We start from the raw sequence: 22,539 nt of genomic DNA on the forward strand, positions 1-22,539 counted from the left end.
GCTATAAGTGTGGCAGTCATTGGTTTTATGTTCCTTGTAGATCTAGAGCAGCCTCCTCAGGCACAAGGCATTTGAGAGGAAGTATGGGTGTGCTCATAAAGAAAGTACAGCTTTATTGCTGATATTACGAAAACAAGGCAAAAGATCTAAGAAATTAAAAAAAAAATAATGTCAGTATTTTGTTGCTTTCAAATAAATCCAAATTCATCTTCAAAGGCACAAGCACCTTTATTACGAATTCATCATGACAGTCAAGAAATGTCTTCAACCCATAAATTATTGGGTAGAGTTTGACATTTTCTAACAGTACCAATCTCCTGCCTGATGTGGTAACACTGTTAGAAATATAAGATTATAGGGCACACTTTGCATAAAAATATACAAAAATTAAACAAAATATTGACTGAAACTTGTAAGATCTTTAACAAGCATTCTATAAGACTGATTTAATATTATTGCACAGTTGTCAGGAAAGCTTATCCTGTTTTTTTAAAAAAAGTTGTCAGGCAAGTACAATAGCCAAGGCTAAGTCCTCCAGCCTAGGGAACATCAGTGGCAGATGGACAACACGGGAGCACAAATGCACACATGCTGCTGTGCAGCAGAGCCCCAGAAGAGGAAGGTCACTACCCTGAACCTGAGCCCGGAACACTATTGGAAAACCATACACAAAGATAGGGCGATGGCACTGCTGACAATGGGCTGTAGGTGTAGTCAGATGAGAGAGTAACTGGAGTGGAATCTCATCTTTGAGACTCTGACCTTTTTCTGCAAACATCACAAATGCAATCAGTGAGTTAGAAGATGGTAAAACTAAATATTTGAAAATTGTCAGAATACTTATCAAATTCTTATTCTAAATAGAAATTTGGAATTTGCAGGCCCCAGTGTTTGGAATGGCCTGTCTCCATCTCTCCACACAGTGGAGTTGGTAAATGCCTTCCGATCTGGACTTAAAATACGTCTTTCGGAAATACCTACTATAACTATAGTCCATCCAGCTGTCCTTTCTCCCTCACACTCTCATCTGCTTTCCTTTATGTTCTTGTATTGCTAGCCAGTGCATGTTTCTTTATGTTGTGATTGTACTCAATTGTTATATCTATATCACATGGCCTCTTACCCCACTGTTCCAGGATGAAGCACATCAGAAAATGGGCTATACAAATCCCATTAAAAAACCAACTATCATGAAATCTTTGACAATCCACAGCAGACATCTGATTACCTGCTTTGGAACTCACCTGCTTGACATAATGCTGTGTGTGCTGCTGCTAGACTCAGTTCTAGCAGCAGAGGAACACGGTCACTGCTCATGTTCCCCACCGCTCGAAGTTCTGCAGGCAGAGCAATTGTTACCTCATTTTCCAAGCTGTGAATGGTGACCGACAGTAGTTTCTTCAGCATCTTCTCAGGAACTCCTTCTCTTCCAGATCTGTCACATGCAACACATCTTCAGAGTCAGTATCTATGTACTTCAGCATCTGAAGAAGAGAAAATACTTACCTAGCCATGCAAACTTGAGCAAGACTCTTAACGTTTACATTTACAACCAACTGCTTAAGTATCATAATCAGTCTCAGAACTGTGGCCAAATTAATATGAGGCAAGGTCCCATCTAGTCCTAGAGTCTCAAAGAAGCCCAGGAAAAACAAACAGAAGCACTGAAATATGAGTCATGTAACAAGGAGATAAGAGTGAAAACTTGACTAGTTACAATGGGACAAACTGTATACAGTTATTACCTGAAAAACCCAATGTTCTTATGCAGAGTGCTGGCAGGCATGGCTGTGAGATGTGGATTGTTATCTACATAAATACCCTGTAGTTCTGAAAGTTGTCCCAGATCTGGAAAATAAATGTCTGAAAGTGATTAAACTTACTTTCCAAATATGCATCATTCTATCCTAAAGTGAAACAATTTACACTATATCTGAAAAAAGATGGCAGCGAGGAGCACATGGTGCCAGCTACCCTAGAGTCTATTTTTTCTCTAACTGCTGTCATGTGACTTGATAAGTCCCTTACCTCCCTCTACCAGAACAAATCCACTCTTTCCTGTTGGACCATAAAGTTAAGTCACTAACTATTGAATCTTGAATCTTTTAACCAAAGTTTAATGATCTCATCTCTGCATGGGAAAATGTGCTCTATAAATTCAATTACTACAACAACAATAAATGCATGTCTTTATGTGTGTATGTTTTGGCATATGCAAGTAAAAATGACTGAAAATACTATATGCTTTGAAAAACCAGTATCTGAAAGAGCTGGAGACCATAACTGCTTCTCATGTATAAAGGGAAAAATTATGTTTGCTTCTTTGCAGAAAGATGACTAAAACATTCTGGCCAGAAAGTTGTGGCTGAGACTAACAGCGGAGAACTTTGCAAGAGGCTAAGCATTGGTCTTGGCAGACAGACAGCAATCCACCTATACACGTCCATGGTAAAACAAAAAGCAAATTTCTGAACATTACAAAATCATGTTACATGATCCAGACAAATACCTAAAGGTAGCCACACAAGGGCATTATCACTGGCAGAGATTTCTGTCAACTGCTGAAGATGACAAAACTCCCTGGGAAGAGACTGCAGTATATTGTGGTCAAGAGAGAGCTGCTGAAGTCTGGTACAGCTGGCCAGCTGAGAGGGGAGCCATTCTAGTCGATTGTTACTGACCTCCAAGTGTTGCAAATGGTTTAGTTGACCAATCTCTAAATCAGAGCATAAAAAAACTAATATAAATTTTCAGTACATGTAATGTAAAGAAAATGAGGGTGCTGATCATAAACCAGTTCTGATAAATTCATTACTTCATTGTTTTAAATAAAGTGTATGATATATTTTGGAAAAGTGAAAACAATAAAGACAGGTAAATCTGAAAAAGAAACGTTCTGGAAAAACTTACCTAATGGCAGAGATGAAAGTTGATTATGAGACAATTGTAACCTCTTCAGATTTGCCAGATTCCCTACATGTGATGGCAGGCAAGTCAACTGGTTGACGCTGACTGAGAGTACTTCCAGAGATATAAGCTCAAACAGTTCTGTCATTTGAAGAACATAAAAGTTTTTAAACTCTGCTGACATGCATAATAAATTAACGTTACAAAAAGTCTATAACAAAATTTATGAAAAAACTGACAAGGTGAGAATGATTGCATTAAAAGTTCTTTCACCACAAAGTGCATATATTACTAAAATCAGGCTTCATCCGTCATAAAATAAAAATGAAACATAGATAAGCTCTTAGGAAAATAAGTTAATACTACTCTCCTAATCAATACTACAATCTTATTTTTATAGTCTTTTAATGTTGTTGAGGCTAATGATGCTGAATAATCATTAGATAATCAGATAAACACAATGTTATTTATAAAAAAAAGCAAGAAGTTTAATTAACCTCTTGCAATTTACCTGATGGCAATGTCTGTAGACTGTTATTATTCAAATATCTGTATTAAATGAGGTAGAAAGAGGTGGTTATCATAAAGTAGTAATGAATAGTTGCAGAAATATATTTAATGCTGCTAAAAATTTATAGTTCACAATCTACCCCATTAGCTAACATTCATAATTTATTCATATTGCTATTTTAAGAGTCTTAGAAATTCAGAAAATAATTGCAATATTCATTCATTTCCTTATTTTATACTGATTGCTTCAGGAAGGAATAGGGATTGACTGGATGTAGAAGCTGACAAAACTTAGCATAGAGGCTTTTCTCAAGTAAAATGCTAAGTTAATAATAAAGAAAAATTATGTGATGTTTATTGCAAAATAAAATAATGAAACTGAAGAAATTATTCAAAACGACCAGTTTTGATGATATGCATTTTAAATATTTGACAGCCTCACTAGATCAGCAACCTAATTTTACAGTGTCCAAGATATGTTGTCAGAAGTGACAGGAAGACTTAGTTATTCAGTGTGCAATTGGAACTCCAACTTAAAATTTCCTGGCAACAGTTTTGAATCCTTGAAGTAGCTAAAAAATGAGAGACTTGTAGGGTGAAATATGACATTACAGTTATATTTTTCAAAAGTGTTCATGCTGATGGCCACTTTCACATTTTAATGCAGATGCTCGTGGAAATTTAAATGAAACACCATAATAACCACTCACATTTCAGTAAGATGATGGAGTGTCTTAATCTGAGGTGTCTGTCGCAGAAACAATATATTTATTAATGCAGAATACTATCTCATTATTACTTTTAGAATATTGCATTAATTTAAATCATCCACAATTTATTTAAAACATGATCAAATTTATGATGTCTATCAAAAAGTTTTTTTAACAACGGGGACAGAAATTATGTGATCTCTAATATTTTTCTGTACACACCCTTACCAAAGTATGCAGAAGGTTGTGTTTCAGATATATTCGACGAACTGCAACACTTGTGTCAGGTTCAAAAAGTTGAACAGGCAGATCTTGAAGCCTGCGATAGTTCAGATAAACTCCATCTCCATTGAGCAGTACCAATGGCTGCTTCAATCTGGCATCATCTTGGACAGGAATGGCTAGCATGGTTTGTTTATGAGCCATAGCTGCTGTTGTTTCCTCCACACAATGATCTTTATCATTTTTATTTGTGTAATCACTCATTATGACATCAAGATGTGTTACTAAAATGACATGGACTTTTTGAAAAGCAGTTTGTTAATACGCAATCCAATCCAGCTCTTGCTATGGAGCACAATAATAGTTGAATATTTTTCTTTTCTGATCACACATTTAAATGAATGCCATGTGAGCTATCTACTGACCTATCAACTCCATGTCTGATCGTTGCAGGTCTTTCTCTTCCGTCACTAAGATTTTACAGCTGACATTCAAGACCTGGATTAGGTATTTCATTGTTTCATTGAATATCTTCGTTGGACTGCACCCTACATCCAATTTGGGCTTTAGATTCGTTCTTACATGGCAGTTGTTCTTTAATCCTATGACCAAAAAAAAGTTGAATTTGACTATTTTTCTTTAAGCATACAACACATATCTTGCACAAGAGGTGTTTAGTACATTACGACCCTTTTTAAAAATCTCGTAGTTTACATTAACGAACGACGCAAAAGTTTTGTTTTTATGAGGGCGGGGGAAATCATCACGTCGGGTACATATACGTTTTATCTTCCTTGAGCAATAGTGCGTAATTTGTCGGAGAAACTAAAGATCAAAGATCGATGTAAAATGTAATCTCATTATTTTGCTGGAATTATTTTTAAAAACACTTAAAAGTCCCACACGACAGCTTAACCCCCGACTGGCATCAACAACTTCGTATCAGTGACAGTAGATGAGGTTCACTCTATATAGTACTGTCACTGGGCATTGAAGAGTGCTTTTTCTGTTAAATTTAACGTCTGGTTAAGATCAACCTTACTTTCTTCCCATTTTATCAAAACGGGAGCCACGATGGTTGTAAATGACTCCGGGGGAAAGTGACGGAAGATCTCTGCACGAGATAGCCGATAACAACCGTCGTCGTCAAACGTCGTCCCGCCCTCACACTTGTTGCGAGTTATCTCCCCTTAATAACAGCTTTTTCTAAAAAAACAAAACAAAACAAGAAACCATGTCTCGGACATAATGAACTGCGCAGGTCGGTCGTTTTTGTCTTGTTTATTTTTCTTCTCATCTTATTTACAGTTTATTTTTGGCAGTTTATCTCTCAAATGACACTATTTTTTATTTTTTATTTTTTAAGAATTACGTACGTTGCGTTGGATTCGGAGAAGAGTGTACATTAATAGACTTTTCAACATTATGGTTGATACAGCCGCAGGCCGTATACCCGTTAATGTAAGATTTCTTTTTATTTTGGTGTCTAGTTGGAATCAGATCTTGTAAGTTTTTGCACAGACATTTTTTCCACAAACAGTTTTTGCGGACAGGATTACAACGGCGTATAGAAAAGAACACGAACATATGCGTCCACCTTCAGTTCTTCGAATTCTTAAGACTTTATTAAATTCATTATACAGGTATTTTCTTCTTCCTAATGGCATTGAGAACATAGAGGTGTAATAAAGTCCTCCTTTTTTTAAAAGCATCACTCCCGACGCGTGCACACATACATACAAAAGAAGGGTATTAAGCGACCACGGTCAATCATCCAATATTTCCTTTAGAGTATATGCATGTGCCCTCTAAATGCGCAACAAGTAGACTCATTGTAACAGACATACAATGTTAGGTCAATCATCTTTTTAACAAGTACAATACTGATTAAAAACATGTATTTCATTGGCAAAGTACTCCTGTACTAAACGGGAAAGAATGGAGCGCCCACAACCAGAGGAACAGATATTATGAAGGGAGTAAGGGCAGGGAGTTCAACGAGATGACATCACTGCAGGCCATTATTAACCGGACAAATATGAGCGACGTTCGACAAAGTCCGGCAAAGGTCTAAAACTACGCTTCTATAAAAACTTCGTCAAACATTCGTCCATATCTGTTTGCTTAAGAATGACCTTAGTGTTGTAACAGTAGCGTTTGGATGCCAGTAAGGAGGGAAGAAATTATATGTAAATCAACTGAATGGTGCCAACAAAATACTAAAAAATATATTTAAAAGCTATGAAAAATTTATCCACCATGAGAGAAAAAGTCGGCGAGACCAAGACTTAAAAAAAAATTTAATTCTGCTGATGACTATTGTCGAGGACAACGGTTGCAGGCTGTGACGAACGTTCAGAGGTCAGATGTCAGACGGTTGACCACCAGGTGCCAGACCCCCACCGCCAGTAACCAAAAGACGACGACCCTCATGGTCGGGAAACCGGTCAACGGATCCGGTGTGAGAATGGGCACCTGCGTTGTAGCCGAGGAAACCAGACTTTGGAACTGCTTCAAATTGAGGGAGGCCAGATATGCACCTTCAGCTAAGGGGAAATTGTAGATGTTGAAGTCGCATAGCGCATCCATGAAGACATCGGCGTCAACCGTGTTCAGTGCATAGCCTCCCACATCCTGCATCTTCAGCCACATAACTTTGTCCTGAATTCGATTGAGGCTGTCGTAGGAGATCCACACTCGCCCGTCGAAGAAGGAAGGGGTGGTGCGGGGTATAAAGTTCCTCTGTTGGTACCCACTCTGCGATACCCCCGGCTTGTGCATCTTGTTACACACCTCGTAGTAGGCCCAGATGCCCTTCCTCCCCGTCATCGGTCCCTTTGGTCCGATAAACGAGGGGGCTCCCGCCGAGTGTTGACTTTTGTTTTGTATGTAGAAGACATAACCGTAAAGGGATATGCTTGTGATAAGTTTGTCCTTCGGGACTCCCTTGCTAATGTAATCATTGACGATCTTTTGGAAATCCTCTATCAGAAAGATGTGGTGGAGTGAGCTCCAGTTGCTCTCTGGGGTGGTGAAAACGGTGATAAAGTCCACCATGTTGGTTAAGTTCTTGTAGTCGACATTTTGTAAGGGATAGGAATTTAACGTGAGGGACATGGTAAGGTTTTTCCACCAGTTCAGAGAATCCAGGACATTCCTCACGTTCTTTAGCAGTTCATCAGCTTTTGAACATCCTGCGAGCGCAGCTCAGGAAGGAAAAAGTCCACTCCGTCGGCCTGTTGCGAGCGCAGCACGATCGGCAGAGACCGGAGAAAGCTGGTCATCATGGGAGGTTTGCTGCAGCAGAAAATGGCGCCCGGGTAAGAGGGATCGAGCACACCATATGTCGAACCCTGTAGGAGCAAGAGCATTATTGGGATCCACCCTAACCCCACGGAGCAGGGGCAACCTTAGGTATGTGCACTTGCATATTGCCGCCCAATCCCAGTGGCCGCCACACCAATATATAATATTGAGAGAAGAGAAAATAAGGACACAGCTGATGACAATGAGGCCGAAAAACATTGTGTTTCTTGTTAATTAGTCCGCTGTATTTACTTACATTGCTAGAGTCGGAGCAGTAAACTATATGTAGTATTATAAAGTTTGGCCGTAATGAGAATATCATGGTCCGCCACTTGGTTTTATAGACATTGGCGGACGAAAGGCCCACCCATTCGTTCTCTGCCCGGGGCTGCCACGGCCTACAGCCGACCCTGACCAGAGAATAGTGGACGGATTATGTGTTTTATGTCCTACCCTTCAGTAGTAGTGTTTTTTGTGTGCATAATTTGGAAACGTATATCCAAAGCTCTTTAAATTCCAGATCTGCTCAAAATTGTTTGCAAGGATCTTTCCTATATATTTATTTGAACAAATTAATTGCATCATGTGAATATCAGTTTTTGGTTCTATCGAAACTCCAGATTCATCTATAAGGGAATGCGTTTAAAAATTCTTTAAATAATAAAAAGGATATACATGCTTAACATTTTATCTATTACACAATTACTATAACTTTCTGGCATTTACACATGTAGACCCTTTCGATTGCTTACTCAGTTAGCTCAAGGAGCGTGTTGCTGGAGTTGGATATGGAAAACATAAAGAAGGCTGTCCCGTTCTTATCCTTCAGCAGTTTCATGGCACGGAAGGCGTTGAGGACGGGCACTGTCAGCGAATTGATTGAGCCTGCCTGGTCAAGGGTCAGGGACAGCAGGATGAGATGTGTGCATATCCCAGGCGGGATGTAGGCCACGTCGAAGGTAGCGGGTTTGTCCCGCGTCAGCGACGTCGTGTCGATGTAGCAAAGCCGCCTGAACTTCGTTTTGGCCAAGTCGTTTATAGGCGCGCTTCGTACATGCTTCAGCCTGGTGGCCTCTGACCCCACGACGCTGCACTCAGCCCTCACTGCCGTCAGCAGTGGGAAGGGGCTTGGACTGCAGAAACCCCCGGCGAAGTCGTCGGCGTCGACTGAAAATAGAGACACCCCACCAAGATTGTACAACTTGGAGAAGCGGACCTTTTGGCGTACGCTTTTCTCATTCTCGAAGCCAATCCACTGGTCCTCGTGGACCAGGAAGGGCACAAGCTGGTCCTGTAGGAAGTGTTCCTCGCCGCCCTGACTGCGCAGCTGACACACCTCGTAGTAAGTCATCGTGCCGAAGGTCTTGGTGTATTCGCCCTTTAGACCCGCCTCCGACGAGTCGTCGCCGACATTCCAGAACTTCCGGTCCACAAGTGTGAAGGAGTGACCATACAACCCGATGCCTAGCACCAGCTTCTCGCTGGGTGCGCCAAGGTTTAGCCAGTGGTTGATGGCGAAAGCCACGTTCTCCTCCCGCGATTTCATGTCGCGCCAACCGTCTGGCGGAAAGATAGGGCTGTAGTGAAGGGTGTTAGTGTACCACGTGTACCATGAATAAGTGTCCACCAGCAGGAAGTCGACGGCGTCCACCACCCTGGGGACGTCGTACATAATGTCGATCATCTTACGGTTGCCTGACACGCGAGCCGTTAGGAGGAGTTTGAATGAGCCTGTCTTTTCAGACTCGTTGATAAAGGTAGCAGCGAATGTCTCCATCAAGGACGTATACAGCGTCTTATCGTTGCTCAGCATGTGCTTTGGATTCTCGTACATCCATACGATCTCCACGCCGTCAAACTTGTGCGTGCGCAAATACACAGCGCAGTTTTCGGCTAGCTCCCGCAGTCTGTCGGGAGACTGGGCGATGCTGCGGAAATTGTGTTCTGTAGTTAGGTAGGAACCGTGGAGAGACAGCAAGATCTTCAATGCTGGGTTGGCCGTTTTGAGTCCGATGACCTTCTGATACAGTCCTTCGTCGCCCAGGTCGCTGGCCAGTTCCACGACGATCGAAGTGCTGGACAGGATCGCTGAGTTGAAAATGAAGTGAGTGCACTTGTTTGGGTCAACGTCGCTTGGCAGCGCCTTGCCCTTGCCATGCCGCTGCGTGGCCTTGTGTTCGTAATAGCAGACCAGCAGCTCGCAACCACGGGAGGGCACCGCGGCCAGATTACGGTTCTTGAATCGCTTGGGTGAGTTGCGCAGGTCTGGCTTGTTTACTTCTGTGCACTCATGGCCGATGGCAGTCAGCAAAGGGAAGGCGCCTCTCTTGCAATACTTGCCACTAAAATCGTCGGCGACCAGGTTCTTGATAAAGCCCCCTCCTAGTTTGTATTGCCGCAGCAGCTTGATCTTCATCCGTAATGAAGTTTCGTCATCGAAGCTGATCAGCGTGTCATTATTCAGGCCGGTAAGCAGGAACTGGCCAGTGCGCTTCGGGAGAAAGAGCTCGCCCCTATCTTCCTTTCCCATCCGCAGTTTGCAGACTTCCGGGTACACGGCCTTGCCTGTTAAGTTGGACTCCGGCATTGCCAGTTGTCTGATCACCTCCAGTGTGTCTCCGTCCGGTCCTGAAGAAATCTTTCTGACCTGCTCAGCAAACGAATGTTCAGAGACCAGATTGTGATTCACTCGAGGTCGTACGGGTTAAATGCGTGGACTTGCTGCCTCGACTGATGATGTATCAGACACACAGACAAGATTACAGATGGCTTTCGTTCTTCTATCATTGTCGTTTGACAAGTTTGCTACTCTGTAAGCGTTTAAACAAATTCGCTAAGCTAAGCTAGATTAGCATCATCATCATCATCATCATCATCATCATCAAAAACTTCCCGTGACATTTAAGCTTATCTGGCTGTCATCCCATCTCACTCATCCTCAAACTTTAATCATCCAGCCGTTAGCGAGTGCCTCCATACCTTCATGACCTTGGCGAACAACGGAAGCGCTATAACAACCTTTCGGGGGTCAACATTCTCTCGAAGCAGCAGCTGGATGGCGGGGTCAATGTCGATCAACGTGTTGTTCTGCTGCTCGGAGACCTTCTTAAGCTGGTAGTGAAAGACCAGGTCACTGGTATCAAAGCGCAAGATGTCCACGGCTTTGCTGACACGCTCCAGTTGATCTTGATAGTAATCTAGGGCGAAGGAGTACACGCTAGCGGACAGCTTAGGGCGCGGACGTCCAGTGGTTTTCGCGTATGTATCGAAGGCGTCCCGAAATACCTCCAGCATGACAGGGAACCTGGACGACAGCACGCGACAGTCTACTAAGGTCATTGCAAAGAAAGTGTAACGGCGAAGAGTTCCACGCACTTGCCACGGGTCATCCGGTTCGAAATAGATAAAACATGCACGTTAACGGATCATTGCTGTGCGTGTTTTCATAAAGATGAAAATAACAATGTGACAATCATCAAAGCTTTACTCTACCTTTCTATGCTGTTGTCTAAGGGAAAGGTCCAGTCTAGGTCTATGCCATCTAGCTTGTGCTGCTGGACGATGTTGATGGCGTCCCACGCTACTTTCCTGATGACCGATACATTCTCGGCCATGCGCGTGAAGTGAACGGCGTCCCACGTGGGGTCCCAAATGCTGAGCATCACCTTTAGGTCTGGGAACTGTTCCCGGAAGCTGACCAGATCATTCACGTCCTGACATCACAGCAGCATCAACGAAATATCAGTGTAATGGATTTCTTTCAAACCAAAAGGAGGGAATGGATAGCCGAATACTTATAGTGGTTTTCAAACCTGGAAGCGCGCCGGTTCGAAACCCGTATGGCAAGACAAAGTTTCCCTCAGTCGACTTCATTGTCGGAAATAGCTACCTGACTTCATAAAGAGTAGGGAAGGTATGGTACCTAGGAAGAGATGGGCACACCCCTCACGTAAACCTGTCCCCGAAAAAGTGAGATCTCTAACACATCACCTAGCGACCATAGACAGTCAGAAGACGACCTTTACATTTTTATGTAAATATAGAGAGAATATGCATGCTTTCTTCGATAGTACTTTGCTACCTTCGACCGACTGAGAGGTAGATACAATATGATTACAAATATTTCTTTGCTCCCCTTGTAACGAATAAAGACGGACTGACGAAGACGCAGAAGTAGGTATCATCGTCATCTTCATCATCACCACTAAGAAGAAAACCAGTAGGGTAAAGGTAATTTAAAAAGTTAAAACAAAGGAACAAAACGTAGTTGGGTTTTGGCGGACGGATGAAAGAACAGATGGAAAGATCAAGTATCAAAATCCACAATCTAAAATGTCTTTTGACTGATTTTGACGGCGAGAAAGGAATTTGACAGGACAAATTATTTTTCACAACGGTGCTGACATAGGCGAGGAACAAAGTTGATTCAAGATGGAAATGAACACAAGATAGACACAACATCAAGATAAACACAAACACGACCTCATTGAGTTGGTTCCTAGTTATGAAGCGAAGGTGTGTCGTTGCCCTGGGAAACATGGGAAAATCAAGGACCAGGGACTAGTCTCCTGAATTACAAAGCAGCGCTGTACTTATCATCCAGAACTCGCGGATTTTGCTTTTTCCTGCGACTGCAGTTATAATGCAGTAGCAAAGATGTCCTTTTGCATAACATCGACGATGTCCACGGGGGCTGGACATCATTTCCGTAGATACCGAGACATGAAGCTGGCCCTTGGTTTCGCCCAAGATGCCCAGGAGCAACAACTTACCGTCGTTTCATAAGGCCCCCAGGAGGGCCTGGCTGACCTGCCACGCTTTGTCGTCAGACGGCTTGATGACTAGCGCCTCGCCGTCGTCTGTGTCGTTGGTGAGGAGGAAACTGCGGTAGCCCAGATGCGTGCAGTACGTGGGGTCGATATCTTTCACGTCCAGCTTCGTCATCTGGGACGTCTTGCCGAATTCGTTGCTGTAGAAGCAGAACAGCACGTTGCAGCCTTCGTGGCTTCGATGCATCGACTGGTGGGTGGATCTGAGACGGCGGCTCAGTCCGGAGAAGAGGAGCATGGTGCCGGTGGGAACACCACCTGTGCTCTCTCCGCACGTTCCAATCACGGTTTTCAGCAGGGGATTCTGTCCTAACCCGCACATTTTGCCTGTTCATCATCATCATCATCAATCATCAATCAATCATCATCATCATCCAATCAATCAATCATCGTCATCATCATCGTCATCGTCGTCGTCGTCACTAATCTCAAATCATCATTATGATCTCCGAAACAAAAGTTGACTAGCATCAAGAGGCGATTAGATGGGAAAGTCTCCTTGATTACCAAAAAAGGCATCAAGGCCAGAGATTACGGAGAAAGTAAAGATAATTTAACATCTTTCACAGTAATATTCTGTTTCTACTGGCTTAGAAACCACCGATGATACGTGTCGCGCAGTCAGGCATAACGGTGGTGGTTCTTTCTTCCGGATATCCTTGTTCAGCACTTTCTCAGCATACACTCGTACACGCACGCACAGCCTTTAGAAGAGTCTCGTGAAGAATTCATGCACATTTAGTTATGTTCGGGTGTAAGGATAAGCTTTTGAGAGATCACACTATATATATATGCAGATACATACGCAATATTTATGAGTCTCATGTTATAGAATAAGAATAAGCATTTGAGAGCGCAAACACACACGCAAACTTTCTCTCATACACACACTACCTGAAAAATCATCGTCGCTTAGACCTGCCAAGAGGATACCACCCAAGTCTTGCGCGGCCACCAGGCGCACCTTGTCTTTAAGGCTTATGTTGTCCTCCACGACGATGACATTGGCCTTCTGTCCCAGATCCTGTATGGGCCAGCGAGTAGCCAGGACCGTAGGTACCGTCCACAGCCCGGGCAGAGCTCTTTTTGCAGCTTTCGGATGGATCCAGAATTTCTGGTAGTGTATTGATGCTAGCATCGAGTGTATATCTGGAAAGAGCCAAACAGCGATGTTCAAACATCTCGCGTGCTAAGAGAGACAATGTAGTCAATCTTCGTATCAGCTTTGGTCATATGCTGTAATGAAAATGCTGCTGTTTATCTTGGTTCTAATAAACCGTTAGTTCTATTTCCAATTATATGTTGCATTGAAAAAGCTACTGCTTACCATTTAGCTTTATATGTGTTGTATTGAAAACGTTACTGCTAACAATTTGCGCTGGTTATACACTTGTCTTAAAAACGCTGTTGTTTGCTAGCTCCATTAGGTACTTTTCGACCTTTTCAAGTAAAGCATTTCTCTAATAACTGTTATTTCTTGAATGTGGAAGCATGAGAATATTTTAGAATGCCCACTTCGGGGAGTCACGCATGCGCCCACGCAAACAAAAGAAAATGGATGACAAAGAAACACAGAGAGTGAGAAATAGAATCACCTCGTATATCAATTTCATCTCCTTGATCGCCTTATTACAATTAAACACTTTATTAAAATTCACCGATAGGGCTACAATATAAAGTTGTATTCCAACAGAAAGTTGTCGTTCCCCCCACCCCCCCCCCAAAAAAAAACAAAAAACAATGTATGAGTTCACAATGTACACGCATCCATGTACAATCCTGACGTCGGAGTTGTTGCAGTCCCCACTACTCCTGTAAAAACTCGACGAGTGACCGTTGTAGACACATGCATTCACCTCGATTTGGAGAAACAGTATCAGTACATGATATTGAAATATCCCCAATCATCCGAAGACATCATGCACCCAACCACAAATCCTTTAAAATAAAATCTTCGTAATACGAGAAAATGAGAGAACTATATGAGACGTACCTCATAGGACGCAAGTTGACGCCCAAGATCAGCTTTTCTTTCGGGAGTTCGCGAGAGACCCAGTGGTTGATGGCCGAATGTATTGTCCATTCGTTATTCGGGATGCGCTGAACATGGGTGCGGTTTTCCCTCTTCCAGCTGCCGTACAGGTCATAACCAAGGAGGAAAGCAAAATCTATGTACTTGCTGATGGTAAACCCGTAGATATCTATCTCCTCTTTGTTTGGAGGTATGGAAGTGGCCAGTATCAGGCGAACCATCTGGGACTTAACGGCTTCTTTGACGAAGACGTCCCGAAACGCGTTTAGCCACTTGATAGCTCTCCTGAGCACAAATGAGGTATGAGATGGCATGTGAACAGTGCATGACAATCTGTCTTGATTTTGAATCATACATAAGCACTGTAAGATTTCCCAAGAAGCTGGTCAGAAAATAAATAGCTAACTAAAACTCCATTTTAAAAAAAAATCACTTTAAATACACAAAAATCAGTTTGAAAAGTAACAAAATCACTCTCCAAAGTCGTCTTTAAAAAATCTTGTTTGTGCAGAAGAGTTTCGTATGTTTAGACGAAAAGTAAACACCCACTAAAAATAAAGGGATTTCCAGAAAATTAACTCACCGGTTTAGTAATAATCTCTCTAATGTCTGCTTCAAATGCACTTAAGGCTTATGACAATGTCTGACTTTGTTCGTCTCTAGAAAGATCACTACACTTTTTCTTAATCCTGTTATGTTCACAAAGCTTGATGGTTCAGTTTACCTTAATCAGCTACCGGAGCAACTGATAATCTTGCCATTCAAATTATAATTTCAAGACGGCAAAGGTGTATCTCCAACAACTGGATGAAATTGTTAAAGCTTAAGATCCACGGCGTTTTCAAACTAATGTATCACTATTAAAAGGTTTTAAAAAGAAGGGCGATATGCAAATTTTGTTTATAAAGGGAAATTGACAGTTTTGAAACAGCAGATGGGCGCACACACATACGTTCAAAAACAGAAAGGAAACATATTAGTTATCCGTTTCTGCTGCAACATGACTAACTCTGCATACGTTCTGAAACATATATGTGTGCATATATTGTATGTCTTCTATATATATGTGGATAAATTTATCTCAAACGGTCATAAAATTAGGTCAGCAGTCCTTCCAGGATTTTCTCACTCCCACCCCACTCCTAACCTTGGTCTTCACCCCAGTCCTCACCCAGCCTCCCCTAGAGTGAGCCTAATGCATGCAGGTAAGCGCCTAATTCGTCATACGGGCGATCCTGAATGTTCTGGTAGGTCCAATGCATGTGCAGGCCGTCAAAGTTGTGGCGCCGTAAGAATGTGGTCAAGCTGTTAGCGAACTTTTCCAATTCTCTGATCTTCGGCCCCGTTTTTTTGGTGTCGGCAATCGTGTCTAGGTGCCCCAGCGACGCCATGACCTTAAGGTCCTTGTATACCTAAAAACAATAAAACGGTTTCAATGTATTTACTTGGGAGTAAGAGAGATGCTCTCTCTCTCTCTCACACACACACACACGTTTAAATGTTGTTGGTAATAAAACTCGTGTATTTGGTCAGTGTATTTCTACACAGTGAATGCAAAGCACACTATCACACACTATATATATATAAGCCTCTTTGCTTTAGACATGTGTTAAGATGTGTTTTATGGTGACTAAACTCTTCTTTGCACGACCAGCATTCATGGAGCGAGGGCAAGTCAATGTTCCAGATAAATTGAGGGCAAGCGTCTCGTCTTTTAGAAAGCGATAACCGGGTTTCACAGATGTTGCCCTACCTCTGGGACCGTGGTTATACAGCAGTGGCAAAGATTCCCTAGGGTGAAAATAAGTATGCAGCAAAAACCGCAGAGACGAAGTTTCCATTGATTTCCCTCATTTTGCAATTGGGTAAAGACTTGCCTTCGTTTCATGAATATTTTTAGAATCTTGTGTATAGTCATTGATGTTAACAAGCAGAAGATTCGCTAAAAAAGCAAAAAGAATACGGACAAACATGTTTACTGTTGTATGAAATATCAAATGACCTCTTTTATCTTGTTGACAGACAGAAAGGCATTCTCAATATCTTGGATGGACTCCTGTGCAAAGCCGGCAGGCAATACCCCGGCGTTACCGTTCAGCTTGATATTGGTCACGAGCAAGTGCGTGCACACGCGCGGGTCGATGTCACTGGGTTGGAACGGCCGCGAGCCTGCAGCCTGGAGCTGTACAAAGCAGAAGATGTTGCGGCAGTTTTCCTTCGGGAAAGGTGGTCCCCAGAAACGACCGGTCTCGTGCTTTTCGGGAGCATCGGCCCCAAAATAATCGTAGCCACCCCGAGCTGTGCAGTTCACATTAGTGGGGAAGTCGCAATTCAGGTTCTGAAACGCAGCCAATGGACGTCATCAATGATGAAGAGACGTTTTCGTGACGACGTTTGTCGAGCTTTAAATGTGTAGTGGGGTACAATTTTTTGTTTAATGACCGAGAAAATTAACATTTCTTAATATCTAGGTTACGCCCTTTCTTCTCCCCCCCACCTCCTTTTTCTGTCCTCGAGACGAATTCTACAAATATCACCATGCACAGAAAGAGGTCAAGACGTTGGGACTGTACACGAATGTCAAAGATACAACGGTGTCAAAGATACAACCAATAGGAGCTGATACCATTTGCTAATAAGGCATATTTGTAGGTAAACGTGATATTTTGAGTTTGATCTCTTCGTGTGCTGGTGGTTTTCGTACACGTGCCTCTCAAAAACGAAAATAGGGAAAATACTGATTCATATCTGAAGAAATACTATCTTGTCCTGAGCTTTACCCAGTATTAAGATTTAAAAAATAATAATTTGGAATACTTCTGCCAAGTTTGTAATCACTTATGTAAATAGGATTTTTCTCAACTAACTTCATTACTGCGATGCCCAAATATGAAATATATATATAGCTTCTATGTAACAACAACCTCTAACTGAAAAAAAGCATGTGGTTTTCGCAAACGACCGTTTTGTCAGGCTCTCTAGTATGGACGGCAAATTTTCCTTTCAACACAGCTTTTAAGAGGCCTGCCCTTTACAAACAAACACATCCTACCCATTAGGCAATAAGCACTTTAAGCATCATAAATCGATTACTTTTGTCTCATGCACATGCGATGAGGTAAGCCATTCATGTACGGAATAGTTAATTTGGGTGTCAGTACATTCCATATTTAGTTATGATATATATATACACACACACACTCTCTCTCGTAAACGAAGACGTGCGTAAACTTATAAACAACAGCGCACACACGAGCTTATTAATTGTAAAACTGGCTGACAAGAAAGAGTTGATAATTTTAAACACTGTTGTTTATACATTGCATGGTACACTGGTTCTCTCATTCAGAGGTGTCAGTAAGTCCAGACTTCGAGAGTAATCATTAATTTATGCGTATATTTATCTGGTTTGTTTTCTATGGGGTGGGAGTACGTGGGGATTACTCTTCCTTATCAGAGGCACAGTAAGACATGCGGCCAGACCTGGTTGTTGAAATAGAGACCAGTTTCGCAGGAAAACAGGTGATGGTGGCGATTATTCCCACACCTATAGAACGTCGAACAGCTTTCGGGATGCTCTGCGAACGTTCCTTTGGAGCGTCCCATGCAAATCTTCTTTGTAGCGTCCTGCGCCAGAACGGCAGCAACCAGGCAACAGCAAACGAGGATCCATGACAATGACTCCATCTCCGCTAGCACGATACTTGCGAAAGGATGGTAAGGAATGGCAGCACACAGCTAGACCAGTAAGGGTTAAAAAACAAACAAACAGAGGTACTGCAGTCAACACGTAGATGTGGGGGGTCCCTATCGACACACCCGACGAAAGCACGGCACCTGCTTGCACTCCTGATCAAGGGTTCTTATATTCTTTGTTTGTTTGTTTTGTAGGAAGCTACGGTTGGAGAAAGCCGCAATCTGACAGCCTCCACCGCCACTTCTGCAAAACACCTTCTGTCAGTTGTCTATCAGATCCCCGCTGATGTGACGCCAGCACCGTGACGCTCTGACTTCACAGTTGGATTACAATCGTCGGCGCATCTCCTTGTAAACTTCCTGCATGTTTGCTGATGTTTGTACCTCCTCTTCTATGTTTATACACTCGACTAACACTTTGCGCTTGCTTAAACCACGCGAATTTAGGAAAACACGATTTCCAGCTGTATATCAAGGGAAGTGGGATGCGAAGAAAAACAATCTAAAACTTCTTTGCAGCGATGTCGTGAGCATCAGCTTCTGTTGATTACTGTGTTTCAACTACTTCGTTCTGTTTCCAGGCTGCGGTTTCTGTAGTTTTTTTTTTAATGACTGCTATAACTGTAAGCGATTTCCGGTGATCTACCAACATATAATGACAAGCTACTCTCACTTTCTACAGAGTACTAAACGAAATGTCATTATATGATGTTTGCCTTTGCAGCTGCACCCTGTCTTTTAAATCACTACACGAAGAAAGTTAATTGTAATCTCTTAACATTTGTATGTACACAAATAGAAAAAAAGGGAGGGGGAGGGGAGAGTGAGGCATTAGAGACCGCTCTTTTTTAGGGGTCAGCCTTTTTTTTTTTTTTTTTTGAAGGCGGAGCTAACCTTCCCCCCTCCTCCATCCCTCGCTGCCTTACCTTCCCCAACCCTATGTAAAAATATACCCATTCTCGACACCTGGGTGGGTTGGTGGTTAAAGGTTTTGGCTGCGCTACACGGGTATCAAAGCAGCGGGCCTGCAGGTTCTCTAACCACTCGACTATCCTCTTCTCCCACACGAAGAAAGACCAACAAATTAGAGAGTGGGTAGGAGAGACTAAAGAGGGCGGTCACCCATTCATTCGTATAACAGTCCACATTTGGAAAGAGAGGGAGAGCTCAAATGAAATTAAACATCCCCCTCTATTGGCCTCTAATAAATTTGCACAGCACAAAGCATTACCACAGTCATCGAGCAACAAGTTGCTCCAACAATGCAACCAAGGATGTGCTATGCTGAAGTTTTCTCCCTTTAATACAAGGCAAAACACACACACACACACAGAATTCTAGTCTGTGGCGAAACCAGAACTAGCGACTCACACCGACATTATAGGACTGGGAAGGAGAGGCATTCACAACTCGACTACGATTCTCAACTTTCAGGTACGATTCTCAACTTTCAGGTACTCAGTATCTTGCTAACTACTTACGAAAAAATTCCCTACCGTCCAGTGCTATCTTATTAAAACAAAATCATTGTGTAGTGATGCTAGTATATGCACATTTCTTTGGTTTGATGATCAAGAAAATCAACAATTTGTCCGGTTCAATCAAAATTTCTCTAAACTCTAAAGGAAGATCATAGCCCATTTTAAGTACTCTGCACCTAAGCAAAGACAATTTTTGGTATTAACGCCCCTCTCTTTGATATCTAATGCATGTGCTGTATTCCAGATAGTGTTTCTGTGCCGTGTTAAACGTTAAACTGGCGAAGAAACTTTTTTTAAAGAGATCTTTCTCTCTCTCTCCGTCACATTCACAAAGTAAAACATAATGTGTAATTTCTAATTTTTTTAATAATGTATAATTAACAGAATGATGAAAGGGCTACATTTTTAGTTATGCAAAACAATTTCCTTGAAATGTATCTTCAGTGAGACATTTTACTGACTGTGTGGCCTACTCAAATATAACCACTTAAAAAAATTAAAAATGTGTTAATAACAACATTAATACCAAGTTAAACAGCCAATTTCTTCCTGGATCTCAGCAGTGTCAACGTGGAAATCTTCAGCATGGAGGATTCAGATAAACACTCTTGGCAAGTCAAGCTGTTAAAATAAAACATTAGCTATGCTTAACCAACAAATAAATAATTACAAATGTATATGATAAATGTTGACTTGTTTGTGTTGCATTCATTCTCATCCAAATAATGAAAGACCAATTTTCAGTTAGGACTGTATCAGGAATAGCTTGGTATTATTGCTTACTTTTGTCTTTGGAAATTTCTGCATGTCTTTGCTGATGGGAGAGAAATGTCATGAATGGTTGTCAGACTCAGTCACTATCACATTCTAGATGCATTTGCATGTCGACTTCTGAGTCCCTGGCATAATTTAGTGGACGTTTTAACTTCTGTCGCTGAAGCGATGTAGACTGGCGAGTGGCTGGATTTTTACAGTCACATTTGTGCTTAAGACACTGTACTCCTACACTTTTCTGTGAAGGTTTAGCCAAAATTGCTGCAGCAAAAGCAATATTATGAAATTTTAAAAATGTTAATGTCAGGATAAATTTTGACAAACATCACTATAACAACAGTTCCACCAACAAAAACAAGGTCTACAGTTATTTGAAATATATAAAATTTACTGAACTTTTGATAACATGCAACACTTCCATTACAAAATAAAAGTACTCATTCTGAGTATTAAATGAACGTAAATAAATCTTAAAGTCAATACAAATTTGCCTTACCTACACTGCGCATTTGTGGTTTACTTGTTCCAACACCAATGTCTACAGTAAATTTCAGCTCAGGATCCAAGGCAGATGGCATTTCAAATTTAATTGATTTTGGACTCCACACAAATGGCATTTCAGTTTTAATAGATTCGGTAGTCAAGACAGTTGGCATTTCTGTTTGAATCAATTCAGGATTTAACATAGATGGCACTTCAGTTTTAACTGATTCAGGATTCAAGGTAGATGGCATTTCAGTTTTAATTGATTCACTTAACATGTTGGATTCTGCATTTACTGAACTATTCCTAACACAGGTTGTGGTACTACAGCTTGTTGCATAATTTTTCTTGTCTTCATTCTGTTTAAATTCTGTGTCCAGCCTGCTTCAGAACATTCATTTCCTGTAAAATAAAGTCTATTTTAAGACAGTTTATTAGTGTATGAAAAAAACTGAAAACTAAATAGTGCTGTTAGTTATAAACTCATATAATCAGTGGAAATAGCAATCTTACAATTGCAAACTTTTTTCAAAAATTTGATTACTATTTTATTGTATTATTACATGCTATATTATTGCATTAATGTACAAAAAATCTGCAAAATGTGTGTAGCCATAAGAGTAGTAAGTGTAACTTGCTCATTGTTTCTCTTGGCTGTACTACACAATTCATCCTTAACGCCTAAAAGTGAATATGAGAATGGCTGTTTCATTGGACAGAGCATTTAATGGTATGGGCAATGAACGCCCTAGCGTCTTGTGACTTTTAGAGACAATGTAAGCCTGTGGTGAGTGGTTCATCGTGAATAGGGCATGGCGTCTGGCGGACAACTCGATCTCGGTCCACCACCTTTTACCTTCACTGACAATCAAGTAACCACTTCTGCTGCACCACAGGCAAGGGCACTTACTGCAGCATTAAAGCATCATCTTTTAATCTCTATACTCATTGTTACATTTTTCAAATTTAAAAAAAAATTATACCTTTCCTTACCTTCATCAACTCTCTCTTTGTTCTCCCTTCTCTCAAAGAATAGGTGTTTGCTTGTTTGGCAACTGCTGTTTGTGCTGGAGAATGTTCAGACAATACAGTAATACATTCTTCTGTAAGAATAGTTGGGACCGCATCCACTTTTAACTTTCGACTGCACCGCAAGCCGGCTTGTTGCTTCAACAGGTGTGTATACTGATCTTCGAAACTGTCGTCTGTGAAGTGCAGTCCACAAATGCCTTCACACTTTGACGGTGATGAAAAGTTTTGTCGAGTCATTTTAACAAAATTTATCCATAATCGTCTATAAGGACTGTCTACAGAAGGAAAATCATACATGCTCACTCCAGATTTGTGAAAATTTAAGAAACCACAACCAAACACAACGCACACGCGACCCATTTGTTCAGTTTAGTAAGGGCAAGAAAGTGACTTCCGACACATACGTCATCAGACTGGGGAACCCCTTCACCGAAATCGAGGTTCCCGCGTTAACTCGTGTCGTCACTATGTCAATGTTTGACATTGTGTTTAAAAAAAAAAAAAAAAAAGCAACAAATGAAACAGGACTTTTGTCAGTTTGATTTTGAGTCTGTGAA

At 41.6% G+C, this 22,539-nt stretch overlaps 2 protein-coding genes across 5 annotated transcripts; both read right to left on the reverse strand.

The window, feature by feature from the left end:
• Nucleotides 1-209: 209 nt before the first annotated feature.
• On the reverse strand, nucleotides 210-5,543 carry LOC112553935 (leucine-rich repeat-containing protein 28-like). 4 transcript variants are annotated; one of them, XM_025221432.1, is made up of 10 exons: nucleotides 5,392-5,543; nucleotides 4,775-4,951; nucleotides 4,356-4,568; nucleotides 4,128-4,165; nucleotides 3,419-3,456; nucleotides 2,911-3,048; nucleotides 2,510-2,716; nucleotides 1,746-1,848; nucleotides 1,245-1,435; nucleotides 210-768 (listed from the first exon to the last, which is right to left on the reverse strand). In XM_025221432.1, exons 3-10 carry the CDS (start codon nucleotides 4,551-4,553, stop codon nucleotides 503-505), a joined length of 1,179 nt encoding a protein of 392 aa, XP_025077217.1. In that variant the 5' UTR covers nucleotides 4,554-4,568; nucleotides 4,775-4,951; nucleotides 5,392-5,543; the 3' UTR covers nucleotides 210-502. The 4 variants fall into 4 exon arrangements, with proteins under 4 accessions (XP_025077217.1, XP_025077216.1, XP_025077218.1 ...); XM_025221431.1 differs by having other exon boundaries at nucleotides 4,356-4,951; XM_025221433.1 differs by lacking the exon at nucleotides 4,775-4,951 and having other exon boundaries at nucleotides 5,392-5,511.
• A 412-nt stretch (nucleotides 5,544-5,955) lies between these two features.
• On the reverse strand, nucleotides 5,956-14,613 carry LOC112553934. Its single transcript, XM_025221430.1, has 7 exons — nucleotides 14,478-14,613; nucleotides 13,379-13,633; nucleotides 12,465-12,811; nucleotides 11,148-11,368; nucleotides 10,635-10,959; nucleotides 8,408-10,302; nucleotides 5,956-7,646 (listed from the first exon to the last, which is right to left on the reverse strand). The coding sequence occupies exons 2-7, from the start codon at nucleotides 13,620-13,622 to the stop codon at nucleotides 7,517-7,519; spliced, it is 3,162 nt and encodes a 1,053-aa protein (XP_025077215.1). The 5' UTR covers nucleotides 13,623-13,633; nucleotides 14,478-14,613; the 3' UTR covers nucleotides 5,956-7,516.
• Nucleotides 14,614-22,539: the final 7,926 nt, after the last annotated feature.

This window comes from Pomacea canaliculata, linkage group LG13, assembly GCF_003073045.1.
Source record: "Pomacea canaliculata isolate SZHN2017 linkage group LG13, ASM307304v1, whole genome shotgun sequence".
NCBI lineage: Eukaryota > Metazoa > Mollusca > Gastropoda > Architaenioglossa > Ampullariidae > Pomacea > Pomacea canaliculata.

Excerpts from the sequence above, each read along its gene's own strand:
- LOC112553934 (XM_025221430.1), bottom strand. The coding sequence starts at position 13,622 with ATGCTAGCATCAATACACTACCAGAAATTCTGGATCCATCCGAAAGCT. Across the intron at positions 12,812-13,378 it reads AAGCGACGATGATTTTTCAG|GCAAAATGTGCGGGTTAGGA; the intron begins GTAGTGTGTGTA and ends GATGATGAACAG. Across the intron at positions 7,647-8,407 it reads ACGCTCCTTGAGCTAACTGA|CAAACCTCCCATGATGACCA; the intron begins GTAAGCAATCGA and ends TTTCTGCTGCAG.
- LOC112553935 (XM_025221431.1), bottom strand. The coding sequence starts at position 4,613 with ATGAGTGATTACACAAATAAAAATGATAAAGATCATTGTGTGGAGGAA. Across the intron at positions 4,166-4,355 it reads ACAACCTTCTGCATACTTTG|ACACCTCAGATTAAGACACT; the intron begins GTAAGGGTGTGT and ends TTTCTGCGACAG. Across the intron at positions 769-1,244 it reads CACAGCATTATGTCAAGCAG|AAAAAGGTCAGAGTCTCAAA; the intron begins GTGAGTTCCAAA and ends TGATGTTTGCAG.